Genomic DNA, 10,463 nt, shown 5'->3' with positions numbered 1-10,463 from the left:
CTATGTCTTTAGTTTCTTTTCAGCAATGTTTTGTGTTTGCAGAATAAACTTTTGTATTTCTCTTGTTATTTATTTATTTGTGTGTGTGTGTGTGTGAGAGAGAGAGAGAGAGAGAGCACAAGCAGGGGGAGCAGCAGGTAGAGGGAGAAGCCACCCAGGCATCCCCTTTTGTTAATTTTTTTTAAAAAAGTTTTATTTATTTAAGTAATCTCTATTCCCAATGTGAGGTTCAAACTCATGACTCCAGAATCAACAGTCCCATGCTTTTCCGACTGACTTAACTATCTATTTCTTGGGTGTTATATGCAGCTAATGAATCATTGAACACTACATCATATGTTGGCTAATTGAATTTTTTTAAAAAAGTATTTTTTTCTATAGTTTATTTTTCCATTCAATTTTTCTTTCTTTTTTTTTTTAAGATTTTATTTATTTATTTGAGAGAGAGAGAATGAGAGACAGAGAGCACGAGAGGGAAGAGGGTCAGAAGGAGAAGCAGACCCCCCGCCGAGCAGGGAGCCCGATACGGGACTCGATCCCGGGACTCCAGGATCATGACCTGAGCCGAAGGCAGTCGCTTAACCAACTGAGCCACCCAGGCGCCCTCCATTCAATTTTTCAAATTGACATAGACATGAATATTTTGATGGTTTTTGGATTTTTTTTGCCTCATTTAATTTCCACCTTTCCTCCAAAGTTATACAAATAGTCCCCTGAATTTTCTTCTACCAGATTTTGTAAAAAACCTTGTATCTTTGGTACATTAGGAATTCATTTCTGTACAGAGCATGAAGGAGTCTAGTTTTGTTTTCTTTCAGATGAAGAGTCGATTATGCCAGCCATGATAATCATACTTTCCCTACTGAATTAAAATACCAGTTTTGTTATTAAGTTTGGGATATATATTTAGATTTGTTTTTTATGTTGCTGTGCCATTCATTCATTGATTTGGGGGGATACACTAGGGGGAAGTAGACTAAATCATTCAGGAGTCTGTATGGAAGAAACAAAGTCTGAGAAATCAGAGAAAGGCCAAGAAATTCATGAAAAAAAAAATCATGAGTAGAGATACACTAGATGCTAAAAATTTCTATTAAACTGTTCTAATCAAAAGGAATAGATGAATAGATACAAATTGAATTTGAAAACTTTCTTCAGTCATGTTCATCCCTCTAATATAACAGCAATTTTATTTTCTACTTTTAAAAAAATTTTATTTATTTACTTATTTGAGAGAAAGAGCACAAAAGTAGGGAGAGGAACAGAGGGGGAGGGAGAAAGAATCTCAAGCGACTCCACGCTGAGAATGGAGCCCAATGCAGGGCTCAATCACACGACCCTGAGATCATGACCTGAGCTGAAATCAAGAGTCAGTGCTCAACCAACTGAGCCATGTGCCCCTTATCTTCTACTTTTTATCTTTATAACACAAAAGTCAGTCTTTTGGAAATCCCCAATTTACCAGTTTTCCAGGCACACTTGTTTTTATTCTCTCTTCCTACCTCCCTCCTGCACTTCTGCCTCATAGTTGTTCCTAGAACATTTTCATGGGCCATTTCTTCTCTGGAAGTCTCCAGCCTCCTACCCTTTTGCCCACCTTTCCCTCTCTGACTTCACTGCTCATCTTCACCAGCTTCTGCCCAGTGCTCTCTCTTCCCCTTTCATTTGCCCTACAACTTTAAAACTTTGTCTTTCTTTCTTTTTTTTAGCTTTTTAAAAATTATTACTAACATAAAATGTATTATTTGTTTCAGGGGTACAGGTCTGTGATTCATCAGTCTCACACAATACACAGTGCTCCCCACAACACATACCCTCCCCAATGTCCATCACCCAGCCACCACATCCCTCCCACCTCCCCCTCCACTCCAGCAACCCTCGGTTTGTTTCCTGAGATTAAGAGTCTCTTATGGTTTGTCTCCCTCTCTGGTTTAGTCTTATTTCATTTTTTCCTCTCTTCCCCTATGATCCTCTGCCTTGCTTTCTCAAATTCCCCATATCAGTGAGATCATATGATAATTGTCTTTCTCTGATTGACTTATTTTGCTTAGCATAATACCCTCTAGTTCCATCCACATCGTTGCAAATGGCAAGATTTCATTTTTTTTTTAAGATTTTTTTATTTATTCATTCGAGACACAGAGATACAGAGAGAGAGAGAATATGAGCAGGGGGAGAAGCAGAGGGAGGGGGAGAAGCAGGCCCCCCGCTGAGCAGGGAGCCTGATGCAGGGCTCGATCCCAGGACACTGGGATCATGACCTGAGCTGAAGGCAGACGCTTAACCATCTGAGCCACCCAGGTGCCCCAAGATTTCATTTTTTTTTATGCCTGCATAATATTCGGTTGTATATTATACCATATCTTCTTTATCCATTCATCTGTTGATGGACATTTGGGCTCTTTCCATAGTTTGGCTATTGTGGACATTGCTGCAATAAACATTGGGGTGCAGGTGCCTCTTCAGATCACTGCATTTGTATCTTTGGGGTAAATACCCAGTAGTGCAATTGCTGGGTCGTAGGGTAGCTCTATTTTCAACTTTTTAAGGAACCTCCATACTGTTTTCCAGAGGGACTGCACCAGCTTCCATTCCCACCAACAGTGTAGGAGGGTTCCTCCCCAGCCCGCCTTCTCCCGCCGCCGCCTTCCACAGGCCGTTTTCACCGGGGAAAAGGAATCATATCATATGTCCATTATCCAGAACCTCCACTCTTTCGACCCCTTTGCTGATGCAAGTAAGGGTGATGATCTGCTTCCTGCTGGCACTGAGGATTATAACCACATAAGAATTCAACAGAGAAACGGCAGGAAGACGCTTACTACTGTCCAAGGAATTGCTGATAATTACGATAAAAAGAAACTAGTGAAGGCGTTTAAGAAGAAATTAGCCTGCAATGGTACTGTAATTGCGCATCCAGAATATGGAGAAGTAATTCAGCTACAGAGTGACCAGCGCAAGAACATATGCCAGTTCCTGGTAGAGATTGGACTGGCTAAGGACAACCAGCTGAAGGTTCATGGGTTTTAGGTGCTTTTGGCTCACTGAAGCTTAAGTGAGGATTTCCTTGCGATGAGTAGAATTTCCCTTCTGTCCCTTGTCACAAGTTTAAAAACCTCACAGCTTGTATAATGTAACCTTTTGGGGTCTGCTTTTAACTTGGACTAGTGTAACTCCTTCATGCAATAAACTGAAAAGAGCCATGCTGTCTAGTCTTGAAGTCCCTCATTTAAACAGAGAACAAGCAGTAGGTGCCTGGCAGTGTCCGGGCTGAAACCAAGCAGTAATGTGATGTTTCCATCCAGCCCAGAGCCCCAAGATCACAGATGGCTATGTCTGGCCAGAAGTTCCTCAGCTCTCCCTCTTCAGAGTTCCCTGCCCTAAGAGAATGTCACCACCTGAACAGCACACGGTGAAGCTTAGAGGACAGGATGGGATAAGACAGCAACCACAGCTGTGCTGCTACAGGGAGTCATTGGTAGTCCAAGAAAGATCCCTGGTGTCTCCAACCTGACCAGGTGGGCAGAGCTTCAAGCGGCCACCTTCCCTCTAGTGAGGTGATAGGACATCTGACTTGCCACCAAGGTCTTTTTGACCACTCCTATCCTAGCTAATTGATGTCCAAACACCAGAATGTGAGGCCAACCTTCATAGGAGTTAAACTTTTGACAAGGGAACAAACTTCAAACTGATGTATCAGTCATGTAGCTAGCTGTAGAGCTTGCAACTTCCTAGCAACAGCTGTCCAATGCCGTGTGAAGTAACAGACTGGTTTTGGTTTATTTTTTCCTTCAGTTTTAATGTTATGTAATGTATTTAAACCCTTGTTTAAATTAAAACTTCCTTTCAGGAAAAAAAAAAAAAAAAAAAAACCCAAACATTCCTCTGGCTATTCAGGGTCTTTTCTGGTTCCATACAAATTTTAGGATTATTTGTTCCATTTCTGTGAAAAAAGTCGATGGTATTTTAATGGGGATTGCATTGAATGTGTAGATTGCTCTAGGTAGCATTGACATCTTCACAATATTTGTTCTTCCAATCCATGAGCATGGAACGTTTTTCCATTTCTTTGTGTCTTCCTCAATTTCTTTCATGAATATTTTATTGTTTTCTGAGTACAGATCCTTTGCCTCTTTGGTTAGATTTATTCCTAGGTATCTTATGGTTTTTGGTGCAACTTAAATGGGATTGATTCCTTAATCACTCTTTCTTCTGTCTCGTTGTTGGTGTATAGAAATGCAACTGATTTCTATGTATTGATTTTATATCCTGCCACTTTACTGAATTCCTGTATGAGTTCTAGCAATTTTGGGGTGGAATCTTTTGGGTTTTCCACATAAAGTATCATATCATCTGCAAAGAGTGAGAGTTGGACTTCTTTGCCGATTTGGATGCCTTTTATTTCTTTTTGTTTGATTGCTGAGGCTAGGACTTCTAGTACTATGTTGAATAGCAGTGGTAATAGTGGACATCACTACCATGTTCCTGACCTTAGGGGGAAAGCTCTCAGTTTTTCCCCATTGAGAATGATATTTGCTGTGGGTTTTTCATAGATGGCTTTTATGGTATTGAGGTATGTACCCTCTATCCCTACACTGTGAAGAGTTTTAATCAAGAAAGGATGCTGTACTTTGTCAAATGCTTTTTCTGCAGCTATTGAGAGCATCATATGGTTCTCGTCCTTTCTTTTATTAATGTACTGTGTCACATTAATTGATTTGCGGATGTTGAACCAACCTTGCAGCCCAGGAATAAAAATAGTTTTACTATTAGATGTTGGGATGTTGACCTATAAACCCAGGAATAAATGTCCACTTGGTCATGGTGAATAATCCTTTTAATGTTCTGTTGGATCCTATTGGCTAGTATCTTGGTGAGAATTTTTGCATCCATGTTCATCAGGGCTATTAGTTTGTAATTCTCCTTTTTGGTGGGGTCTTTGTCTGGTTTGGGGATCAAGATAATGCTGGCCTCATAAAATGAGTTTGGAAGTTTTCCTTCCATTTCTATTTTTTTGGAACAGTTTCAGAAGACTAGGTATTAATTCTTCTTGAAATGTTTGGTAGACTTCCCCCGGGAAGCCATCTGGCCCTGGGCTCTTGTTTGTTGGGAGATTTTTGATTACTGCTTCAAGTTCCTTACTGGTTATGGGTCTGTTCAGGTTTTCTATTTCTTCCTGGTTCAGTTTTGGCAGTTGATACATCTCTAGGAATGCATCCATTTCTTCCAGATTGTCTAATTTGTTGACATATAGTTGCTTTTAATATGTCCTTGTAGTTGTTTGTGTTTCTTCAGTGTTGGTTGTGATCTCTCCTCTTTCATTCATGATTTTATTTATTTGGGTCCTTTCTCTTTTCTCTTTGATATGTCTGGCCAGGGGTTTATCAATCTTATTAATTCTTTCAAAGAATCAGCTCCTAGTTTCATTGATCTGTTCTACTGTTCTTTTGGTTTCTGTTTCATTGATTTCTGCTCTGATTTTTAATAATTTCTCTTCTCATGCTGGGTTTAGGCTTTATTTGCTGTTCTTTCTCCAACTGTTTTAGGTGTAGGGTTATGTTGTGTATTTGAGAACTTTCTTGTTTCTTGAGAAAGGCTTGTAGTGCTATACACTTTCCTCTTAGGACTGCCTTTGCTGCATCCCAAAGATTTTGAACAGTTGTGTTTTCATTTTCATTGGTTTCTATGAATTTAAAATTCTTCTTTAATTTTCTGGTTGACCCATTTGTTCTTTAGTAGGATGCTCTTTAGCCACCACAATTTGAGTTCTTTCCAACTTTCCTCTTGTGATTGAGTTCGAGTTTCAAAGCATTGTGGTCCAAAAATACACAGGGAGTGATCCCAATCTTTTGGTACCAGTTGAGACCTGATTTGTGACCCAGGATGTGATCTATTCTGGAGAATGTTCCATGTGCACTAGAGAAGAATGTGTATTCTGTAGCTTGGAATGAATGTTCTGAATATATCTGTGAAGTCCATCTGGTCCAGTTTGTCATTTAAAGCCCTTATTTCCTTGTTGATCTTTTGCTTAGATGATCTGTCCATTTCAGTGAGGGGGGTGTTAAAGTCCCCTACTATTATTGTATTATCTTCAATGTGTTTCTTTGATTTTGTTATTAATTGGCTTATATAATTGGCTGCTCCCATGTTAGGGGCATAAATATTTAAAATTGTTAGATCTTCTTGTTGGATAGACCCTTTAAGTAGGATATAGTGTCCCTCCTCATCTCTTATTACAGTCTTTGGTTTAAAATCTAATTTGTGTGATATGAGGATTGCCACCTCAGCTTTCTTTTGATGTACATTAGCATGATAAATGGTTTTTCACCCCCTCACTTTAAATCTGGAGGTGTCTTTGGGTCTAAAATGAGTCTCTTGCAGACAGCATATTGATGAGTCTTGTTTTTTTTTTTTTATCCAGTCTGATACCCTGTGTCTTTTGATTAGGGCATTTAGCCCATTTACATTCAGGGCAACTATTGAAAGATATGAACTTAGTGCCATTGTATTGCCTGTAAGGTGACTGTTACTGTATATTGTCTCTGTTCCTTTCTGGTCTATGTTACTCTTGGGTTCTGTCCTTTCTTAGATACCCCTTTCAATATTTTTTTTGTAGGGCTGGTTTGGTGATTGCAAATTATTTTAGTTTCTGTTTGTCCTGGAAGCTTTTTCTCTCTCCTTCTATTTTCAATGACAGCCTAGCTGGATAAAGAATTCTTGGCTGCATATTTTTCTCCTTTAGTACCCTGAATATATCATGCCAGTCCTTTCTGGCCTGCCAGGTCTCTGTGGATAGGTCTGCTGCCAATCTATTGTTTCTACCACTGTAGTTTACAGATTTCTTGTCCTGAGCTGCTTTCAGGGTTTTCTCTTTGTCTCTGAGATTTCTAAGTTTTACTATTAGATGGGATGTTGACCTATTTTTATTGATTTTGAAGGGGGTTCTCTGTGCCTCCTGGATTTTGATGCCTGTTTCCTTCCCCCAATTAGGGAAGTTATCCACTATAATTTGCTCCAAAATACCTTCTGCCCCTCTCTTTCTTCTTCTTCTATTTCCCAATTATTCTAATATTGTTTTGTTTTATGGTATCACTTACCTCTCAGATTCTCCCCTTGTGATCCAATAGTTGTTTATCTCTTTTTCTCAGCTTCTTTATTCTCCATTATTTGGTCTTCTATGTCGCTAATTCTCTCTTCTGCCTCATTTATCCTAGCAGTTAGAGCCTCCATTTTTGGTTGCACCTCATTAATAGCCTTTTTTGATTTTGACTTGGTTAGAGTTTGTTTCTCCAGAAAGGGATTCTCTAGTGTCTTCTGTGCTTTTTTCAAGCCCAGCTAGTATCTTTTTTTTACTTTTGTTTTTAAAAATGTTATTTATTTATTTGACAGAAAGAGAAACAGCACGAGAGAGGGAACACAAGCAGGGGGAGTGGGAGAGGGAGAAGCAGGCCTCCCACAGAGCAGGGAGCCTGATGCAGGGCTCGATCCCAGGACCCTGGCATCATGACCTGAGCCAAAGGCAGAAGCTTAATGCCTGAGCTACCTAGGCGCCCCCCAGCTAGTATCTTTATAATAGTTATTCTGAACTCTAGTTCTGACATCTTACTAATGTCCATATTGATTAGATCCCTCGCAGTTGGTACTGCCTCTTGTTCTATTTTTTTATGTGAGTTTTTCCGTTTTGTCATTCTGTCAAGAGAAGAATAGATGAACGAGAGAACAAATGCTAAAAGGGTAACAACAACCCCAGAGAAATATACACTAAACAAATCAGAAGACACCCGAAACTGGGGGGAAAAGAAAAAAAAAATGATCAGGCTGGTGAATAGAACAGAGCCATACACTAGATTTTGGGTGTATTTTGGTCTGTTAGAAGAAACTGCATCCCAAAATTTTAAAGAAAGAAAAACATATATACAAAAATAAGGTTAAATACAGTGAAGGGATGGAATATGACTGTAAAAATGAAAATCAAAAAAAGATTTTAGGGGCGCCTGGGTGGCTCAGTCATTAAGTGTCTGCCTTTGGCTCAGGTCATGGTCCCAGGATCCTGGGTTCAAGCCCCACATTGGGCTCCCTGCTCCACAGGAGGCCTGCTTCTCCCTCCCCCACTCCCCTTGCTTGTGTTCCTGCTCTCGCTATCTCTCTCTCTGTCAAATAAATAACAAATAAAATCTTTAAAAAAAGATTTTTAAAAAGGAATTGATAATGGTTGAAAAAAGAAAGAAGAAAAATTAAAAAAAAAAAAAAGAACGAATGTGATCAGGCAGGTGAATAGAACAGAGCCATACACTAGATTTTGGGCATATTTTGGTCTGTTAGAAGAAACTGCATCCCAAAATTTTAAAGAAAGAAAGACTTATATATATACAACAAATAAGGTTATATACAACGAAGGGATAGACTATGACTGTGAAAATGAAAATTAAAAAAGATTTTTAAAAAGGAATTGATACAATAAGTTGGTTGAAAAAGGAAAGAAGAAAAATTTAAAAAAAGAAAAGAAAAAGAAAAAGAAAGAAAATTTAAAAAGTTAACTTTGCAAGACTAAAGAATCATGGGGAAAAAGCCATGAATTCTATGTGCAGTATTCCCCTAGCGCTCATTGATCGGTAAACTTGGCCTTGGCAGGCTGTTCTTGCTGATCTTCTGGGGGAGGGGCCTATTGCTGTGGTTCCCAAATGTCTTTGCTGGAGGCGGAATTGCCCCGCCCTTGCCTGGTCCGGGCTAAGTAATCTGCTCGGGTTTGCTCTCGAGAGCTCTTGTTCCCTGCAAGCTTTCCCTACAGCTTTGGAGGCCGAGAGTGAAAATGGTGGCCTCCCAATCTCTGCCTGGAGGAGCCGAGAACTTGGGGCCCCACTCCTCAGTGCGCCTCAGAGAAAAGCAGTCAGTCACTCCCCTCTCCCCGGTCTCTGGTGCACTCTGTGCTCACCCGGCCTGTGACCAAGCGTTTCCATCTCAGGTACAGACCCTGTTTCGAGTCTCCAAACCCAGCAGATTCCTGCAGAGTGCTCCTGGGCCACTCCTTCCAGACGAGGAAGGCGGGGGGGTGGTTCTGGCAGGTTCTGCCACTTGTTGGGCCCGGCTCAGAGAGCAGTGGCCCGACTGTGCCACGGATCATGGTTTATGGCAACCCTGAGCTGAGAGCCCGTGCCTGGGCTCCGTCTTTGCAGCCGGCTTCCCTGCTTTGATAACTGGGAGCTCTGCTGCACTCGGGCACCCCTGGTCTGGTCCCAGAGAGGGTTCCACCCCCCGCTTAGCCACTGGAGTGATGTCCCTCAGCAGAGCCGACTTCTAAAAGTTCCGATTTTGTGCTCTGCTGCTCTATCACTTGCCAGAAGCAGCTGAGGGTGGTCCCCTCCCCCCATGGTCTACCTTCCCAACTATCGCCTCGGATTCACTTCTCCGCATGTCCTACCTTCCAGAAAGTGGTCGCTTTTCTGTTCAGAGCGTTGCTATTTTTTTTCCTCGTTCTCCAGTTGAGTTCATAGGTGTTCAGAATGGTTTGATAGCTATCTAGCTGAATTCCTGGGACCAGATGAAATCTGGGTCTCCTACTCCTCTGCCATCTTGGACTCTCCCCATCTGTCTTTATTGGAAGAGCAATGCTGTATTACTCATCTCACTCTAACCGGGCCAGCCCCGAGCTCCAGATTGCTACGACCACGAGGGCCTAGAAAGTGTGTGGCAAAGCAAAGACAGCTCACTTTCTGAGGATTTCTGCCTCCAGCTTTTAAAAGCAACCAACTTTCTCTCCCTCCTCCCTGGGCGAAGTTCTCAGAGTTGTGATCACAGCTTATGTACACACCAATTTGCGTTCTACTTAACTTTGATGTTAGTTCATCAAATGTACACACATATCAATTTGATGTTTTATAAGTCGTTTTCTCATCATGAGTCTTTAAATCTTTAAAAACTGTAGAATTCCATCATGTAGAGATGACATAATTGACAATAATTTCTCTAGTTTTGAACATTTACATTTCCACATTTTTGTTGGGGGAATATTTGTCATAAAATACTTTTAAATAATTAAATCTCTCTCTGTGTCAAATTACTTTCTATAAGTAAACCCCTGGGAATATGCAGAATGGGGAAAAACTAGTTTACGTTTTTATTACCCTTGATATAACCCTGGTTTGTTTGTTTTATCGGCTGGGGAAAAATTGTTATAAAATGTTTTAAGATAAAGTTCTTAAAGTTCTTTTTCTTTCAAATTATTTTCCTAAAAATAAGCTCCCCAATATGTGCAGAAGAGGGGAAGAAGAGGAATTTACTTTCTTTATTTTTATTTCCCTTAATATATATTATCACATTTTATACAATATGACTCTGGTAACATTATCTGATTTCAAGACTTACTACAAAGTTACAGTAACAAAGGCAATGTGGCATTGGCTTAAAGACAGACAAATCAATGAACAGAATAGAGAGTCCAGACTTCCACATATATGGACAATTGA

General features: G+C 40.4%; 1 protein-coding gene across 1 annotated transcript; it reads left to right on the top strand.

The window, feature by feature from the left end:
• The first annotated feature begins 2,626 nt into the window (after nucleotides 1–2,626).
• LOC118020766 (eukaryotic translation initiation factor 1-like) lies at nucleotides 2,627–3,204 on the top strand. The gene has a single exon (XM_035020583.1). It carries the CDS (start codon nucleotides 2,689–2,691, stop codon nucleotides 3,028–3,030), a length of 342 nt encoding a protein of 113 aa, XP_034876474.1. The 5' UTR covers nucleotides 2,627–2,688; the 3' UTR covers nucleotides 3,031–3,204.
• Nucleotides 3,205–10,463: the final 7,259 nt, after the last annotated feature.

Source organism: Mirounga leonina, unplaced genomic scaffold, assembly GCF_011800145.1.
Source record: "Mirounga leonina isolate KUSES-001 unplaced genomic scaffold, KU_Mleo_1.0 Mir_114, whole genome shotgun sequence".
Taxonomy (NCBI): Eukaryota; Metazoa; Chordata; class Mammalia; order Carnivora; family Phocidae; genus Mirounga; species Mirounga leonina.
The sequence above is the reverse complement of the archived record's forward strand: the minus strand, read 5'-3'. Positions and strand labels throughout refer to the sequence as shown.